Here is a 20,529-nt window from a genome sequence, read left to right as displayed (position 1 = left end):
TAGGAAATGCCCATAAAGACCTTGGGTGGGTATAACTCTTAATTGCTGGCTCACAACCTAAAACATTTTTCATACCTCACACTTTGCAAATACTAGAAAATCACCACTTGGTATACATTCGTACTAGAATCATTGCCAAGTTATATTTTTCTAAACTGCTTTCGAAATTAAACGAGATAAATACTTTGTATACATTCGTACAAGAATCATTACAAAGTTAAACTCTCTTTTCAAAACATTTTTCAAGCAATTCACCAACACTTTTTTTTTCAGACAAACATAAGTGATCAAGCAATTAAGAGCCCATGGATACAAAGGGTGCTAACACCTTCCCTTTGTATAATGTACCTCCCGAACCCAAAATCTAATTAAGGTCTTTCCTGTTCTTTTCCACCTTTCCTTATTGGATAAAAGAAAAGTCGGTGGCGACTCTTGCTATCCGTGACATTTGCTTTCCAAAGCAAAAACACACAAAGTCAGTTCACCGTATGACAGTTATTTAGAATCATTATGTGATGAATATGAAGATTTAACTCAGTAAATTTCTAGATATCATTTTTGTAGATTCATCCAATAATATCAATGTTCTTCTTTTGGATCATATGTTTCTTCACAATTGTTCATATATTTCTAGATTTAACACAGTATTAACCAATTTTGTTTACTGTTATAGATTTCATATGTTTATTCACGTTTGTTCATTAATCATGTTCTAAACAATATTCATCTACTTTGCTCACACTGTTAACCATGTTTATTTACTGTGAAACGATTTGATTTCATATATTTACTCATGCTGGTTCGTTAACCACTTTGGGAACTGTGTTAACCAACTTATGTCACACCAATAAACAACTTTGTAATAAACAATGTTATAAACCTGCCCACATGTCTGGACCTTTATTAACCAAGTTATAGACAACATTAACCATACTTTTGAATGCTATTAACCAACGTTATAAATTTATATTATACATAACATTGACATTTTTTGTGCAGTTTGTGTCATAATGGACAGTTCAACCATTTTTATAGAATCTGGTAGTAGTCAAGGGGAATATGTAGAACTTGATCACGGTGATTGTGGTGGTGAATGATGATGACTCACTTTGGGTTCCTGCAATTGGGATGTGTTTTTCTTGTCTAGAGGAAGTTAAAACATATTATCAAGAGTATGCTTTAAAAAAGGGGTTTGGATGGAGGATTAGATCATCGAAAAAAGGAGATGACAGGGAGGTCAACTACCTAATACTTTCATGTTCAAGAGAGGGGTCTAACATTTCAAAAATTTCATGCACGTTAAAGACACTACCATCTAGAGCGAAAAATTGTCCTGCCAAGATTTGTATTAAATTGAAACAAGATGGTTTGTGGTACATTGTACAATTTGAATCTAACCATTCTCATGAGACTAGCCCTACAAAAGCAAGAATGTTCAAGGCTAACAAGAAAATGAACTTACATGTGAGGAGAACAATCCAAATCAATGATGATGCGGGAGTAAGGATCAACAAGAATTTTCAATCGCTTATTAAAGATGCAGGAGGACATAAAAATATTCCCTTTTGTGAAAAAGATGTGAGAAATTATATTAACAAAGAGCGTCGTGCAATTGGAAAAGAATGTGATGGTAAGCCTTTGATTAGTTATTTTTGTAAAATGAGGGAACAAAATACAGATTTCTTCTATGACATAGATTTGGATGATGATTTTCATGTGAGGAATGCATTTTGGGTTGATGCAAGAAGTAGAGCCGCTTACAAATATTTTGGAGATGTTGTAACTTTTGACATAACATACTTGACTAAAAAGTATGACATGCATTTTGCTGCATTCGTGGGCGTGAATCACCATGGTCAATCAACATTACTTGGTTGTGGATTACTATCAGGTGAAGACACGGATTTTTTTGTGTGGCTATTTATGGCATGGCTTCGTTGTATGCTAGGAAAAGCACCTTTGGGTATTGTGACCGATCAATGTAAGGCTATGAAAAATGCTATTGAGTTAGTCTTCCCTACAACTCGTCATAGGTGGTGTTTATGGCATATAATGAAAAAAATTCAAGAATAGCTTAGTGGATATGGTGAATACAAAAGGATCAAGTATGTAATGAAAGAAGCAGTCTGTGATACATTTACAATAACTAGTTTTGAACAAAAATGGTGTTCGTTCATAGAAAAGTTTGATCTCCAACTAAATGATTAGTTGGGTGGGTTGTATATTGAGCATCATAGGTGGGCACCTACTTTGTTAAGGAAATATTTTTGGGCTGGTATGTCAACTACGCAGCGTAGTGAGAGCATACATGCATTCTTTGACGGATATATCAATTCTACAACAAGTCTAAATCAGTTCGTGAAACATTGTGATAATGCTCTTGGAAGTCGGGCAGAAAAGGAATTTGAAGCTGATTTTAATTCGATGGATACAACAATTCCTTGTGGGTCAAACTTGTCCATTGAGAAGCAATTCTAAAGTGAGTTTACGAATGCTAAATTCAAGGAAGTTCAAGTGGAATTCAGATCTAAAATGAATTGTTATACCTCATTAAATATCATGGAAGGTTGCTTTGCTACTTATCATGTGTTGGAGGAGATATTAGTTAGAGACATACGCAAAGAGCGGGTCTTAAAAGTTGTGCTTAATAAGGAAAACCATGATTTCAAATGTGAATGCTCATTATTTGAGTTTAGAGGTATTATGTGTCGGCATGTGTTATCCGTGTGTAGTCAGGAGAGGATTATAAATCTTCTAGAGAAGTATGTTTTAACGAGATGGAAGAAAAACATTAAAAGGAAGCATTCATATATCAAGACTAGTTATGGTGTAACAGAGTTGAAGTCACAAATGGACAGGTTTGAGAAATTATGCAAGCATTTTTATGAGGTAGCTGCTGAGTCAGAAGAGACTACCGAAGACCTCCATGAAACATTACAATTGTTTAGCTCTAATATTTCCACAAAGGATAGTGCCCTTATTGAAGAAAACCTCAATGATGATTTTAATCCAATCAATAGTAATAGAATTTGCAGTTCAAAACATGTCAAGCACAAAGGTCGTCCTCCATCTAAAAGAAAAACATCTGTCGCCGAAACGATCGCCAAGAGGTCAAGGAAACGAACAAAAAAAAGTGATCACACTGAGCTTACTACAATATGTCTACTTTCCTTAATAAATGATATCTTAAATGTGTGTGTGTGTGTCTATATATATATATATATATATATATATATATATATATATATATATATATATATGGAATCTAGCATTTTGTTTCTTAAATGTATAGGAGTGCAATATTGGAATGGTGGGAAATCAGTTTGGAAGTAATATTTGTGTATAATCGTCTCTTGAGGTTGTTAATGGAGAGCATTACTTAGATTCAAGTATTGTGGTTTGTGTATATTATAAGATTGTATTAAATAATGTTTGAATTCACATGTACCCTTTGAAGAATTTATTGTGTTTTAAATTTGAGGAATTTGTATGTACAAGTTGCAGAAAACATATGTAGTTGTTTAGGATAAATTAAGTGTACTCATTAAACTACTAATTTATTATGTATTTGATTTTACGTACGTCATATTTTTGATTTTTGTATGTTATTGTACAGGTTGGAAATTGTATGTCATTCATGGATCTTTTGACAACATGTGAAACACCCTTGACGGGTTCATCTCAAGTTTGTACAAATTTATGATGATTTTGGGAATTTTTGGTTATTGACTAGTGACATGTGTATTTTGGGGAGATTGTCACATATATATACTATTTTGAAAATTTTGACATGATGGTATGATGTTCAAACATTTCTTTTAATCTTGTTCAAAACATTACATGCACTAACAATAGTTACATTTGGTGGTTCATGTTATTCAGGTGGAATATTCGAGTGGGATGTTGCAAGATTGTAAATTGAATTTTGTATTAACCCAAATTGTAAATGGTGCAGTATTGTAAATTGACTTTTGTCATAATTTAAATTGTACTAAACTTTATTGGTGTATATAATATATAAAATATTTTGTTAATGCAATTACTTCGTATCCAAACATAAAAAAATATGAAGTTGGTTAATACAGTGTCAGACTTCGAAATAAGAGAAATTGCAGTCTCATACTTGGTTAATACATTGCACGAAGTTGGTTAATGGAAGTTTAACTTCGGTTAATGCAGTGCCAGACTTTAAAACAAGAGAAATTGCAGTCCTAGACTTGGTTAAAACATTGCACGGAGTTGGTTAATGGAAGTTTAACTTAGGTTAATACATTATCATACTTCGAGACAAGAGAAATTACAGTCCCATACTTGGTTAATCCATTGCACGAAGTTGTTTAATGGAAGTTTAACTTCGGTTAATGCAGTACCAGACTTTAAAACAATGGAAATTGCAGTCCCAAACTTGGTTAATACATTTTATGAAGTTGGTTAGCAAAAGTTTAACTTTGGTTGATACAGTTCCAGACTTTAAAACAAGGGAAATTGTAGTTTCAGACTTTAAAACAAGGGAAATTGCAGTCCCAGACTTAGTTAATACATTTCATGAAGTTGGTTAATGCAGTTCCAGACTTCAAAACAAGGGAAATTGTTAAATCAAACTTGGTTAATACATTGATGGAACAATATTCACTATAACACATTCTCAACACATTAACAACATAATAAACTATAACATACCCAACACATTAACCACAAAATGAATGATAACATAATCAAGACATTATGCACATGAATAAAACACAACCACAAATTGTCAACATTGTGCCAAATTCTGCACTACAACACATCATAGTTGGTACAAATTTTGCAATACATATTACACAAATTCTACACTACAACATTAATGATTTACAAATTCAGTTTGGTTCTTTTTCCACGCTTCCTTGGTTTCTTCCTCATTCTTGTAGCCATGTTGGATTTAGACTTTGATTGATTTTCCGCAACATTGGCATCATCATTAAATGGAGTGTTATGTCCAACATCTCCAGCCAAAGTTCCTACTTCATCTTCAGTTATAAAGTTCACAAGTTGTCGATCATCTTGAACAACCTCATCCTCAGACGGAGTGTTAACTCTTGCTTCTTTCATCATCCTCACTTCATACTCAAGAACTGATATCCTCTCTTTGAAATCTTTATTCTCAGCCACCAATCTATGATAATCAATAACATCCACAAGATGTTGTCCTTGTTCAAACAGAGCATCATTGACTATGTCATATTTTAGTTCTTCCTATGTTGTAACCACTCTATCAATTATCTAACAAAAAAGTCAATCAACACACAACAACGGAAAACCTATTTTTATCAATTCAAACACACAAAATCTTACCATATTTTATTCAAATGCTTTTTCAATATTTTTCTTCTGCATACTTATAACCGGTCAATTCAATACACGTGGAAAACTAAACCTAGAAACAACAGGTACTTTCCCCAAAGATAAGTGGTTGAATGTCCAAATCTATAACAAATATTAGAAGTTGTAAATTTCAAAATTTCAAAGTTTCAAAAAACAAGATGGAACTATAAAGTTATATAATATATTTACCTGCAATATGGCAGCACACCCGTTTAAATATCTTTGTGTCTGTTTTTTCCCTCCTTCAACACAGCTGAAGACTCACATAAACTAGAAACCACAAAGTTATAAACAACAATTCCCCAACTATGGGCATCAAGGGAATCCAAATCATCCACTTGCTTAAAAAATCTCGTAAATATCTTATTCCCTATTTTGGGAAAGTAAAACTCCGCAAATGCAAGTAATATGTAAAGTCTAACAAAATTAACTAATTTTTTCTTATGGCAACGAAGTTGTTTACGGATATTGTTAATGGTTACCTCAGCCCTTTTAAATAGATCTAATGTTTGACATTGTTGATCTTCTTCTACTACTAGAGACTTACCAATAATAGACAATCCAAGAGCAAAAGAAACATCAATTGGAGTAAAGGAAACTATTCTACCCCTAACCCTAAATCCCCTACTACGTACGTACCATCTACTTACTAACTCCCATAATAAACCACCTGAGATTGAGAAGTTGTTAGAAATATCCATCGCCCATTTGAATGGGGTGCATTCGATGTGAGCATGTTGAGTTTTTGTTAACTTTTCATTGATGCTGCTCAAATTCACCGGGATACAACTATGCCTCATTCGCACCTTAAATTCATGAAAAAACTTGATTAACCAACGACACAGACAAACTAGAATATGTAAACAAATAAAAGTTTAAACCTATGCCTATTACTTACTTCAGTTTCGTCACCATTTTTTGATGATGTCATAGTTTCAGCAATAAATCACTCAACCTAATAACAAAACAAAACCAAAGAAACACATAATCAGTACAACAACCGTGGAATTAAATTTTTTATTACATTAACCTAAAAGGATTAAACCCTAAATTTCAAAGGACTCTTGTACATGCTTCTGATTCCACTGTAAACGGTGCCTAAAAGGATTAAACCTTAAATGTCCAAAGTTCATGTTAATATGGTGGAAGTGGAACCATCTAACTTTGAGACGGAGAAGATAAAGATGAACAGACGGTGACACGAAGAAGATGAAGACGAAATGACGGTGAACCAAAGACAGAGACGGAGACGCAAAGATGGAGACGGAGAGCGTCGTTCTACCACTTTTTGAGAGAGGAGTTGTAATCCTTCAGCATCGCACACTACTGTTTTTGGTTGTGTGTTTGAGTTACCCTAAAACATAAAGCGCAGATGACCAAGTTACCCCAATTAATTTAATGAATTACGAAAAAACCAGTCTTATTGTACTGTTCATACGGTGTAGGTGTATAAGTGAGTGTAAGCATATCATTTCTGAACAGCAATTTTGTTATTCTTACACTTGATTCATACACTACACCGTATGAATAGTGTAAGAATACTACTTAAAATATAAAATATGACCTGCACTTTTTGTTTATCTATGTGTTATTATATTGGACCATATTCAAATCACTTGTCGTTTCTCTCTCCTAACAACAACCATATATCATCAGCCAATGTATCTATTTCTTCTTCTTCTTTCTCTTTCCGTGCCATTTCTCATCTCTTCTTCAACTATTCTTTTCTTTACATCTACAACCATACCCAATCAAATACATAGTTTATCAAAAAAAATTATTTAGAATCATTATGTGATGAAGATGAAGATTTAACTCAATGTTCTTCTTTTAGATCATATGTTTGTTCACAATTGTTCATATGTTTCTAGATTTAATACAGTACTAACTAACTTTCTTTACTGTTACAGATTTCATATGTTTATTCACGTTTGTTCATTAACCATGTTCTAAACAATATCCATCTACTTTGCTCACACCGTTAACCATGTTTATTTACTGTGAAATGATTTGATTTTATATATTTACTCGTCGGTTCTTTAACCATTTTGGGAACTGTATTAACCAACTTATGTCACACCAATAACCAACTTTGTAATAAACAATGTTATAAACCTGTCCACATGTCTCGACATTTATTAACCAAGTTATAGACAACATTAACCATAATTTTGAATATTATTAACCAACATTGTTATAAATTTATATTATACATAACATTGACATTTTTTGTGCAGTTTGTGTCATAATGGACAATTCAAGCATTTTTATAGAATGTGGTAGTAGTCAAGGGGAAGATGTAGAAGTTGATCACGATGATTGTGGTGGTGATGATGATGACTCCTGTAATTGGGATATGTTTTTCTTGTCTAGAGGAAGTTAAAACATATTATCAAGAGTATGCTTTTAAAAAAGGGTTTAGATGGAGGATTAGATCATCGAAAAAAGGAGATGATGGGGAGGTCAACTACCTAATACTTTCATGTTCAAGAGAGGGGTCTAACATTTCAAAAATTTCATGCACGTTAAAGACACTACCATCTAGAGCGAAAATTGTCCTGTCAAGATTTGTATTAAATTGAAACAAGATGGTTTGTGGTACATTACACAATTTGAATCTAACCATTCTCAATAGACTAGCCCTACAAAAGCAAGATTGTTCAAGGCTAACAAGCAAATGAACTTACATGTGAGGAGAACAATCCAAATCAATGATGATGCGGGAGTAAGGATCAAGAAGACTTTTCAATCGCTTGTTAAAGATGCAGGAGGACACGAAAATATTCCCTTTTGTGAAAAAAGATGTGAGGAATTATATTAACAAAGAGCGTCGTGCAATTTGAAAAGAAGGTGGTGGGAAGGCTTTGATTAGTTATTTTTGTAAAATGAGGGAACAAAATACAGATTTCTTCTATGACATAGATTTGGATGATGATTTTCACTTGAGGAATGTATTTTGGGCTGATGCAAGAAGTAGAGCCACTTACGAATATTTTGGAGATGTTGTAACTTTAGACACAACATACTTGACTAACAAGTATGACATGCCTATTGTTGCATTCGTGGGTGTGAATCACCATGGTCAATCAACATTACTTGGTTGTAGATTATTATCAGGTGAAGACACAGATTCTTTTGCGTGGCTATTTAAGTTATGGCTTCGTTGTATGCTAGAAAAAGCATATTTGGGTATTGTGACCAATCAATGTAAGGATATGAAAAATGCTATTGAGTTAGTCTTCCCTACAACTTGTCATAGGTGGTATTTATGGCATATAATGAAAAAAATTCCAGAAAAGCTTTGTGGATATGGTGAATACAAAAGGATCAAGTATGCAATGAAAGAAGCAGACTGTGATACATTTACAACAACTAGTTTTGAACAAAAATGGTGTTCGTTTATAGAAAAATTTGATCTCCAAGTAAATGATTGGTTGGGTGGGTTGTATATTGAGCGTCATAGGTGGGCATCAACTTTGTTAAGGAAATATTTTTGGGATGGTATGTCAACTACACAACGTAGTGAGAGCATACATGCTTTCTTTGATGGATATATCAATTCTACAACAAGTCTAAATCAGTTCTTAAAACAATATGATAATGCTCTTAGAAGTCAGGAAGAAAAGGAATTTGAAGCTGATTTTAATTCGATGGATACAACAATTCCATGTGGGAAAACGCGTCCATTGAGAAGCAATTCCAAAGTGAGTTTACTAATGCCAAATTCAAGGAAATTCAAGTGGAATTCAGATCTAAAATGAATTGTTTTGCCTTATTAAATAGCATGGAAGGTTGTTTTGCTACGTATCATGTGTTGGAGGAGATATTAGTTGGAGACATACAGAAAGAGCGGGTCTTAAAAGTTGTAATTAATAAGGAAAACCATGATTTCAAATGTGAATGCTCATTATTTGAATTTAAAGGTATTGAATGCTCATTATTTGAATTTAGAGGTATTGAATGCTCATGATTTCAAATAATGAGCATTCACATTTGAAATCATGGTTTTCCTTATTAAGGACAACTTTTAAGACTCGCTCTTTGCCTATGTCTCTAACCAATATCTCCTCCAACACATGATACGTAGCAAAGCAACCTTCCATGCTATTTAATGAGGCAGAACAATTCATTTTAGATATGAATTTCCTTGAATTTGGCATTAGTAAACTCACTTTGAAATTGCTTCCCAATGGACGAGTTTGACCCACATGGATTTGTTGTATCCATCGAATTAAAATCAGCTTCAAATTCCTTTTCTGTCCAACTTCTAAGAGCATTATCATATTATTTTACTAACTGATTTAGACTTGTTGTAGAATTGATATATCCATCAAAGAAAGCATTTATGCTCTCACTACGCTGTGTAGTTGACATACCAACCCAAAAATATTTCCTTAGCAAAGTTGGTGCCCACCTATGACACTCAATATACAATCCACCCAACCAATCATTTTCTTGGAGATCAAATTTTTCTATGAACAAACATCATTTTTGTTCAAAACTAGTTGTAAATGTATCATAGACTGCTTCTTTCATTGCATACTTTACCCTTTTGTGTTCACCATATCCACTAAGCTTTTTTGGAAAAAAAATTATTATATGCCATAAACACCACCTATGACGAGTTGTAGGGAAGACTAACTCAATATAATTTTTCATAGCCTTACATTGATCAGTCACAATTCCCAAAGGTGCTTTTTCTAGCATACAACGAAGTCATGACTTAAATAGTCACACAAAAGAATTTGTGTCTTCACCTGATAGTAATCCACAACCAAGTAATGTTGATTGACCATGGTGATTCACACCCACGAATGCAACAAAAGGCATGTCATACTTTTTAGTCAAGTATGTTATGTCAAAAGTTACAACATCTCCAAAATATTCGTAAGCGGGTTTACTTCTTACATCAGTCCAAAATACATTCCTCACATGAAAATCATCATCCAAATCTATGTCATAGAAGAAATTTGTATTTTGTTCCCTCATTTTACAAAATTAACTAAGCAAAGCCTTACCATCACCTTCTTTTTCAATTGCACGACGCTCTTTGTTAATATAATTCCTCACATCTTTTTCACAAAATGGAATATTTTCATGTCCTCCTGCATCTTTAACAAGCGATTGAAAAATCTTGTTGATCCTTACTCTCGCATCATCATTGATTTGGATTGTTCTCCTCATATATAAGTTCATTTTCTTGTTAGCCTTGAACAATCTTGCTTTTGTAGGGCTAGTCTCATGAGAATAGTTAGATTCAAATTGTGTAATGTACCACAAACCATCTTGTTTCAATTTAATACAAATCTTGGACGGATAATTTTTCGCTCTAGATGGTAGTGTCTTTAACGTGCATGAAATTTTTGAAATGTTATACCTCTCTCTTGAACATGAAAGTATTAGGTAGTTGACCTCCCCGTCATCTCCTTTTTTCAATGATCTAATCCTCCATCTAAACCCCTTTTTTAAAGCATACTCTTGGTAATATGTTTTAACTTCCTCTAGACAAGAAAAACATATCTCAATTACAGGAATCCAAAGTGAGTCGTCATCATCACCACCACAATCACCGTGATCAACTTCTACATCTTTCCCTAGACTACCACCACATTCTATAAAAATGCTTGAATTGTCCATTATGACACAAGCTGCATAAAAAATGTCAATGTTATGTATAATATAAATTTATAACAACGTTGGTTAATAGCATTCAAAATTATGGTTAATGTTGTCTATAACTTGATTAATAAACGTCCAGACATGTGGGCAGGTTTATAACATTGTTTATTACAAAGTTGGTTATTGGTGTAACATAAGTTGGCTAATACAATTCCCAAAATGGTTAACGAACCAACATGAGTAAATATATGAAATCAAATCGTTTCACACGAAATAAACATGGTTAACGGTGTAAGCAAAGTAGATGAATATTGTTTAGAACATGGTTAATGAACAAACGTGAATAAACATATGAAATCTATAACAGCAAACAAAGTTGGTTAATATTATGTTAAATCTATAAACATATGAACAATCGTGAACAAACATATGATACAAAAGAAGAACATTGATATTATTGGATGAATCTATAATGATATCTAGAAACTTACTGAGTTAAATCTTCATCTTCATCACATAATGATTCTAAATAAAAATAAAAAAATGATAAACTATGTATTTGATTGGATATGATTGTAGAAAAGAATAGTTGAAGAAGAGATGAGAAATAGCCGAGAAAGAGAAAGAAGAAGAAATGACAAGTGATTTGAATATGATACACATATAATAACACATAGATAAACAAAAAGTGTAGGTCATATTTTATTATTTTATGATTTGAAAGATAATGCATATAGAAAAACTTAAAACTTAAGAGAATGATACTTGAACACTTAAATTAAGTGTCTCAAAAAATATATAAGATCAAAAAATAAGAGACACATTAACAGACATTGTAAAATATCACGAGTAAAATCAAATATTCAAATAATATAACTCAAAAGTTAATGTATAAACATGAGTACAAATGTACCTTTATCACCTTTTTTACCATAATTTATGTATAAGCTCATCTTTTTTACTATAAGTTATGTATAAGCTCTCATGCGTATTGTTAAAATATATTATTGAATCTTAATTGTGTAGTCTATATATACTGCCCATGTTCTTTTAATAAAAATTCTAAGGGCTTTGTTTAAGAGATTGAAGAGGAGGGGAGGGCTTCCGAAAACAATTTTTAAAAAAATATATAAGAAAATATTTGATATTTATTGAAAGAATAATTTTATATAAAACTATAAAAGAGTGTTAATTACTGTATTTTTAATTTTCATAATATTATAATAATATAAATTATATTTGAAAATTTTATGTAAGCCCTCCAAAACCTATATTCAATACAAATTTTGAGTTATCCAAATTATATGATTTTTGATATTATGAATAAAAACAAACCTTCCAAAATCCTACCAATCAAAATCATTCAATTCTTTCCACTCAATCCTATCTTTTTTTTCAAATCTCTCCCTTCCCTTCCACTCTGAACTCCTAAACAAGATCTGGCTAATGTATCTTATAACAAAAGATTAGTCTATATAACATTGATCTCCCTCTTTCTTTACTTTACCATACTAAATGTTAAACTTAACATGTATCATTTCAAGCAACAGCACCCATCTTCATCTTAATTGAAAATATTACAGACATTGTCATACAATCATATAATTACACCTATAGGTTCTTTTCAAAATATCAATCTTTGCCTTAAGACTGTATACTTATCGGTCCAATTACCCTACAGATTTAATACACAGATATACAGCTGCTAAATTCCAAAATTTGAGGTATCCCACAAACGAAGATTTATCAGAGAAAAACAAAAGGACCATATACAACACACAATAAAAGTTCAAATCTCATCAATATTGAGAAAAACATAACGCATGACAGGAACATTGATGCCATCTCTTTAGTGAAATGTATGATTTCATGTAGGCTCTTACCTTTTGCAGTTGCAGAGACGCAATTACTCCAGCTCCACCAATAAATTCATTTTAGATAGAAAACCAATGATAAATCCCACCCTGTAACGCAATCATAACAGAACATGTCATTATTGCCAAACAACTCCAATAACTTGTTGAGACTTAGACTTCAACTACTTGCAAGACATAAAGAAAAACAACCAACTTAACATCATGTCACCAGTCAAAAAATAACTCCAGAGCACAAAGTTGACAGAAACCTTACAAACCATACTTTAATGTATAACTAGCCTCCAATGGAACAGATTTGGCTTCTCACAGAATCTCCATTACACTTCACTGCACTGTACCAGTATTTGGCAACACTTAACCATGATTAGATGGAATGGTAAAAACTTACCAATGATGTGATGCTGAAAACATTAAATAATATGTACTGTATCATATAAGTATGCACAACCAAATATGTCATTGAGCAAAGGACCTACGTATTTCCTAAATAATAATCACAATTAAGAACAACACCAATAAAAGTATACTACAAGTTTCATGTGCAATAATCTCAGGGAGAATGACAATTTTGAGTACAAAAGTTGACCGGTCATGCATCTTTAGGTCCAAAAATTGGTACTGTTGTATTGGATTCACTAACATTCCAACAGGATATTAGAAAGCCATAACTTAAATAATCATATGCACAATACATTAGATATCATATGCATTTTCTTATACAACACTATCATACCAAAACAAAATAACAATGAAAGAGAAACATATCCAAAACCATTTGTATTTCAAAAATCAAATTAACCTCGACATCAAAAATCTGATAAGAGTATCCCTAGGAGGATGAAGAAGAATCAAATGGCTCTCACAGTTATAATATTAATAAACTGATGAGATGAAAATAAACTATCTTGAAAACACTAGCTCTACAATTTAAATCAAACTTCCTCATTCATATTTTCCGAATTAGATATATCAACACTCCCATCCCTCTCATTCTCCGGCAAAATCGACCAATTTGGAGACTGCACCGCATGCAGCCACCGGAAATCATCCACATTGGCCCAATTTCCAGTCTCTGCATCAAGATCAGCGAGGCGAAGATCTTCTTCAATCCCCCGGTAACTCAAACAATATGGTGTGAATCTCACGCCATTACAATCCTCAACTTTAGGCCTGCTCCTTACCCTAAGGTAGAAATCACTTCTCCTGGCACCATGAATCCGAATCTGATGTGACGCAATAATGAAAACGCATCTCTCAGCTTCTTCAATCAGAATTTAGAAAATATTTGTCTAATATGTAGGCAATTTACTCTACTTTATAATGATACAGGAATATGTTCTGAATTCTAAACAGCGAGTTCTGTTTAATTTGCTACAGTATGGTCCACACATAATTCAGGTTTAAATCCTCAACTTGCAGTTGATATATCACACTATACTTAATCAATTGAAGTCCTTCCATTGTCTAACTCGTGACAAATTTTATTTATTTTCTAATGCTTTATGTTTCACTCCTAAAAGACCTATGCAGCATGAGTTAGAGCAAAATACTGGCAAGAGGGTCCAATTTATAGTTGTAGAATTTCAAATCAGTAACTGAACTTAAAGTTCAATTTTCTCTATCCTTATCATAACCAAACTAAACCATATCAAAGTCTATTTCATGCAAATTATGTCTAGTTTTTAAAAGCTTCAGTCAACACAAATTAATACCCAGATATACAGCTGCTAAATTCCAAATTTTGAAGTATTCCATAAAACAAAAATTCATCAGAGAAAAACAAAAAAGTAAGACAATATACACCACACAATAAAAGTTAAATCTTATCAATATTGAATAAAACATAACACATGACAGGAACATTGATGCCATCTCTTTAGTGAAATGTATGATTCCAAGTAGGCTCTTAGCTGTTGTGGTTGCAGAGACACACTTACACCAGCTCCACCCATAAACTCAATTTAGAGAGAAAATCCTTGCACACTCCAATGAAATGTCCATCAAATTCTACACCAGAACTAATGCCTGTTATGGCTGCAACAGATTTGGCTTCTCACAGAATCTCCATTACACTTCACTGTACCAATATTTGGCAACACAACCAAACTCCTGTCACTACTGCAACAGATTTGGCTTCTCAAAATATTTTCCGCACAATTATTATTTTTGAGATATAAAGGAGAGACTTCCATTTAGATTCTGTGATTTTGTAGGCATAGTTGTTGACATCATACATGATGAATAGATAGAGCACTATGATTAGATAGAATAGTAGACTACAAATGCTGTGATGCTGAAAACATGAAATAATATGAATCATATAAGTCTGCATAATCAAATATAGAGAAAATATCAGAAAGCCAGCTGCTATATGAATAATTATTGGCTTCACACTATTGTTAATGCCAGTAATGAAACCTAATATGTCATTGAGCAAAGGACTACTTACTTCCCAAGAAACAATCACAATTAAGAACAACACCAATAAAAGTATACCACAAGTGTCATGTAAAATAGTCTATGAAAGAATGACAATATTGAGTACAAAAATTGACCACTCATGTATCTTTAGGTCCAAAAATTGGTACTCTAATAATACTGATATATTGGATTCACTTACATTCCAACACAATATTAGAAAGTCGTGACTTAAATAATCATATGCACAATACATTAATTATGATATGCATTTTCTTATTCAACACTATCATACCAAAATAAAAGATTATGGCTTAAGCACCCATGAATAAGTCGTCAGTGAAAGCTAATCAAGCACCATAAGAAATTAAGTATCTCCACTCTTCAGTATTTGGCATACCAAGCAAACAACAACTCTTTCAGTCCACTCTTCAGTGTTTGGGGTACCAAGCAAACAACAACTCTTTCAATTTGGTTAACGAGGAAGAGAAAATCAAGTAGGTACGGAAGAGTGAACATAGGAGAAATATTGGATCCATTGAACAACTAATTCTTGTAAGATAGTCGAATAATCTCTAGTTCCGTAAAATTAGTTGAAGCTTCCTTGAGCTCATCCAAAAGAAAACTTCCAAAAAAGGTATCAGGTGAGTGCCACCAATACAATTCTATCAAATACTGAAGTTATCCAAGCTATGTAAAAAAAATAGTTTATGGATAACAAAGTGAGTAACCATACAAGGGATTGTGGCCTAAGATAAAATAATCCACCCTTTGTAGCCAAGGAATTTGTAACACATGCAAATGCAGTGATTCCTGAATTGACTAACACAAAAGCATGCAGACTAACATAAATACTCCGTTTCCTTTGCAAAAATAAATAACAATGAAAGAGAGACATATGCAAAAGCATTTGCATTTCAAAAATCACATTAATCTCAGCATCAAAATCCCGATAAGAAGAGTACTCCTATGCAGATGAAGAATCAAATAGCTTTCACAGTTGCAATATTAATAAACTAATAAAATGAAAATAAACAATCTTGAGAACACTCTCTACAACTCAAATCAAATCTCCTTCTTCATACTTCCTGAATTAGATATATCAAGAATCCCAACCCTCTCATTCTCCGGCAAAATCGACCAATTCGGACTTTGCACCGCACGTAGCCACCGGAAATCATCCACATTGGCCCAATTTCCCGTCTCAGCATCAAGATCAGCACCTCGAAGATCTTCTTCAATCCCTCCATAACTCAAACAATACGGGGCGAACCTCACACCATTACAATCCTCAACTATAGGCCTGCTCCTAACCCTAAGGTAGAAATCACTTCTTCTAGCACCATGAATCCGAATCTGGTGCGACGCAATCGCGAAAACACAACCCTCAGCTTCCTCAATCAGAATTGATCCCGTTACTGGCCCAACGTAAACCCTACAATCCTTCAATCTATGAATGAAAAGCGCCCTAATGCAACCAATAATCCTCACTTCACAAGAATCTAGATCCGAAATCGTGAATTCCCCTATCTCCGATTCTTTAAACTCTCCAACCAAAACCTCACCGGTTTTGTTCCTAAACCCTGGAGAATCACGCGCCACATAGCTCGGTTGGACGGAATTGTACACCGGTGCTATACTTTGTTTGGATTCTGGAACAACGGAATCTCGCTCTTTCTTACTAGCCTTATTCTTGAAGGAGAATTTCTTTTTAGGGATAAGCTCGGAGCTGAGATTCTCAAGGCTACGTTTCAAATCGGAAACAGTTTTAAGGGAAGATCGAACATCATAAGAAGGAAGAAAGTAGGAGCTTTGAGCGACGAGTTTTTCCAAATCGGAGATTGATTCGGAGATTTTATCCAAATGCGGTTTAAGCTGAGATGGATCGGAAGCAACTGATTGGGAGTCGGAGAGATGAGACTCGATGGAGGATTTTAGTTCGGAGAAGCGGGAGAGGAAGGAGGAAGTTGATTCGGTGGAAGGTTCAGTGGAGCTGGTTGAACGGGATTGTTGGCGTTTGGAGAGACGGTCTAGCATTGATAAGTGCTTTTTCTGTAAGGCTTCTGCTTCTTTGTTATCTGAAATAATTTCTTTCTCCATTTCATCATCCATTTTTCTAGCTCTAACTCAGTGGTGTTGGTGGAAGAGGCACACTGAAGTTTTGAAATCCCAATGCTTTATGAAAAGCAGATGAATGTCGTTTTTCGTAAATGGGAAGAGGTTGCTTTGAGTTGGACGGACGGAAGCGGCGTAAGGTGCTCTTGCAGCGGCGTTGATGTGAGAAAAACAGGGCTTTTTTGTTGGTAACAAGGAAAACATGAGTTGCAAAAATGGGCCGTCGGCTCTGGCCAATCCATAAGATTTTTTTTTTTTCCCTTAAGAGATTTTATTCGGGAAATACCGTAATACTTTCAGATTTTGGATGAATCTTTAGACGCACTTGAACTCAATACATTTTTGAATCATGCTCTAATTTAATTAAAAAAATTTATAGAGATGTATTTTTGCATACATTACAGAGATTTATCTTCCGGTGCTATTTACTTAAAAACACGCCATAATCCTTTCTCATTTCTCACTTTTAAAAAAACACTTAAGTTTCTCAAACTCTCTCAACTTACATTCTCTCGGAATCACTCAATAAATTTTAAAGTTTCTTCCATCAACATCAACCCCATCAAAGAGCTCACATTCTCTCAAATTCATTCAACCAACTTCAAAATTTGTAAGTTTTTTCTCTTTTCTAGATTTTTTGAGTTTATGCATAAATTTGTAGAAATTGATAATTAGGTAAAGAAATAAGTAGTTTATACATGTTATGCAAATGAAAAACATGTTTGATAAGTAGTTTTATTGATCAATGAACTATTTTTTCGACTTTGGGGGACTACATTTTCGCCATTGACGCTGATGAGAGTTGTAGAAATTTCTAGAGATGCATCTCCGGAATTTTCGAACGTTTTGATTCTCAGAAACCGGAGATGCGTCTCCAGAGTTTTCTAGTGCATTTTTTTGGAAATTTTTACTTGTATTCATTGTATAACTCTTGTCTGGTTTCCTTATAAGAATTAGCAAGACCGATTGAGGCACTACAGAATTGCACAGGGTGCATCTGTTCGAAGGGGAAAAAGCCAATCTTCGCAGGCTCCTATTACCTCTAGTCTGGATGATGCAGAGGCGTCAACTTCTAGAGCTCATGTATATCTGCGCTCTTCTTCCCGTATGACACGCGTGTCACCTACTCATGCATCCTTGCCTCCATCTTCCCATAGGTGACATGTTTCACCTATTCAGACATCTGAGGCAGCAGAGGTACCTGAGTTACCAGAGGTACCTCAGTCATTAGAGGTACCTGAGGCACCCCAGGCATATGAGGTAGTATAGGCACCTCAGGCACCGCAGGGCTTTAGAGGAGGCTCGACATACTTGTCACTTCTTCCTATTTATCCAAACCATACTACCAGACATACCTGGGATGGAGAGGTGGAATTTAGTTAGATTAATTCTTCTTAAATTATGTTTATTATAATATTAAAAATTTGTGACGATGATTCATTTTTCTATAGAACCGTGATGCTCTAAAATTCATCAACCATGGGCGAAAGATTATTGGTCTGCAGCAGCCTAATGAGCATTAGTTTTAAGATGTTTTGAAGCTATCTGGGATGAGAGACATGTGCAAGACTGGTTATGGTACGATTAACCATGATATATTGTCCGTGTTTGTAGAGATATGGCACACGGAGACATCATCATTTCATCTTCCACATGGTGAGATGTCTATCACATTAGACGATGCCCCGTGTCTGTTGCATCTTTCGATTACGGGAAAACTTTAAGATCATAGGAAGATTAACAGAGACGATGCACTAGAGATAATGGTAGACTATTTGGGAGTTGACCCAGAGGCGGCCATAAAAGAGTTTGAAACCACTTAAGGGACTCATGCTAGGTTTCGATATAAGGTTTATACATATGAGCTACTTATAGCACAACAGGTTGCTGGTGATGACGATCAGGATGTGAAACATAGAGCATGCTATGAGAGCATACATGTTGTATTTGGTTGTCACTTCCATTTTTATGGACAATAGTGCCACTTATGTGGATGTCGTCTACATGTGATACTTCGATGACTTTGAGCGGATCCATGAATACAATTGAGGGGCGCTTGTTTGGTCAACTTGTAGCCCAAGTTATTCAAAGGTTGTATGTGAAAGACCAAATAGGTGACATGCAACATCACACTATTGACTATAATATTTCCTGGTCTTTTAGTGTTTGTGTGCATTTTCATAACACTTTTACAACGCCATTACTAATAATTAGTTTTTCCAACAATTTTCAGGATTGGATCCTCCAACACTTCTCACCTTAAGCTCGTGTTAAGGAGTTTTGCTCAATTACATAGAAAGAGACTTATTTTTCTAACTAATTAGATTAGGACTTTAATGCTCAATCTAATCACAAGGAGACTTACTCTGAGCACATTGTGTAGTCTTCAAATTCTCTTAACCGTAAGAATCTGAGATAACCTTGTGTCCATGTGTGTGCTTCTTGAATAAGCAGATGCACAAGGGTTTACACTCTTGAGCAGATTTGTGTTGTTTGCTCATAAGTGTGGAAGAATGAAGTGGTCATTATTCTTCTCTCCTTGCATAAATTTTCATTTTGTTGTGCATTTATGTTCTGATGAACATATTCACATATTCTATCTTCATAATGTATGTGAATATGTTTCATCCATATTCTCACACATTTAACTCTTTTGGTTATATAAATATTTTGAAGTGTATTTCTCTTAACTCATTTTAGTGAATTGGTATCACATCCACATGAACACGGTCACAAAATATTCAACTCACATTCATTTTCTTGATAGGTAGAGGTTCGACTCATAGAGATTGTTCCATGAACTTCACCAGTTCATAACACTCATGAATGTTTTCAATTTTCATCTATAAGTAGATTATGGAACATACCCGTTGAAGATTGAAACTACCATAGTACAGATAATCGTTGAAGCTATCATGGTACAAGTATCCATTTAAGGTCTTTAGTTGTTGGACAATAGAATGAGTCAAAACTTAGCTATCATAGAGACGTTAGGAGAAGAGAGTATAGTTCAAAGCAGTTGGAGAGATAAGATCCTTACAACATAGATTTATGTTGATTAGACATAAAGTATTGTATTGTTATCACGTGATCTTCTATGGATAACTTCAGACTGGAAATCTTCTTATAGACGTTT

General features: G+C 33.9%; 3 protein-coding genes across 3 annotated transcripts; 2 read left to right on the top strand and 1 right to left on the bottom strand.

Annotated features, from left to right (window-relative positions):
- The first annotated feature begins 2,559 nt into the window (after positions 1 to 2,559).
- Positions 2,560 to 3,963, top strand: LOC127102233 (protein FAR1-RELATED SEQUENCE 6-like). The gene is made up of 3 exons (XM_051039632.1): positions 2,560 to 3,192; positions 3,617 to 3,685; positions 3,883 to 3,963. Exons 1-3 carry the CDS (start codon positions 2,560 to 2,562, stop codon positions 3,961 to 3,963), a joined length of 783 nt encoding a protein of 260 aa, XP_050895589.1.
- Positions 3,964 to 6,621: 2,658 nt separating this feature from the next.
- LOC127102232 (protein FAR1-RELATED SEQUENCE 6-like) lies at positions 6,622 to 9,125 on the top strand. Its single transcript, XM_051039631.1, has 4 exons — positions 6,622 to 6,666; positions 7,275 to 7,293; positions 7,602 to 7,709; positions 8,269 to 9,125. Exons 1-4 carry the CDS (start codon positions 6,622 to 6,624, stop codon positions 9,123 to 9,125), a joined length of 1,029 nt encoding a protein of 342 aa, XP_050895588.1.
- A 7,031-nt stretch (positions 9,126 to 16,156) lies between these two features.
- On the bottom strand, positions 16,157 to 17,670 carry LOC127105113 (tubulin-folding cofactor C). The gene has a single exon (XM_051042280.1). The coding sequence runs from the start codon at positions 17,388 to 17,390 to the stop codon at positions 16,344 to 16,346; it is 1,047 nt and encodes a 348-aa protein (XP_050898237.1). The 5' UTR covers positions 17,391 to 17,670; the 3' UTR covers positions 16,157 to 16,343.
- Between the last annotated feature and the right edge of the window lie 2,859 nt (positions 17,671 to 20,529).

This window comes from Lathyrus oleraceus, chromosome 7 (genome assembly GCF_024323335.1).
Source record: "Lathyrus oleraceus cultivar Zhongwan6 chromosome 7, CAAS_Psat_ZW6_1.0, whole genome shotgun sequence".
Taxonomy (NCBI): Eukaryota; Viridiplantae; Streptophyta; class Magnoliopsida; order Fabales; family Fabaceae; genus Lathyrus; species Lathyrus oleraceus.
This window is presented reverse-complemented; position numbering and strand designations above follow the sequence as displayed.

Bases quoted from the DNA above. Each gene is read 5' to 3' on its own strand.
- LOC127102232 (XM_051039631.1), top strand. From the start codon at position 6,622: ATGGAGACGGAGAGCGTCGTTCTACCACTTTTTGAGAGAGGAGTT. The intron at 7,710-8,268 runs GTAATTGGGATA...AACAAAATACAG, and splicing joins TGGTGATGATGATGACTCCT to ATTTCTTCTATGACATAGAT.
- LOC127102233 (XM_051039632.1), top strand. From the start codon at position 2,560: ATGGAAGGTTGCTTTGCTACTTATCATGTGTTGGAGGAGATATTAGTT. The intron at 3,193-3,616 runs GTGTGTGTGTGT...GTTATTGTACAG, and splicing joins TAATAAATGATATCTTAAAT to GTTGGAAATTGTATGTCATT. The intron at 3,686-3,882 runs GTTTGTACAAAT...CATGTTATTCAG, and splicing joins CCTTGACGGGTTCATCTCAA to GTGGAATATTCGAGTGGGAT.
- LOC127105113 (XM_051042280.1), bottom strand. From the start codon at position 17,390: ATGGATGATGAAATGGAGAAAGAAATTATTTCAGATAACAAAGAAGCA.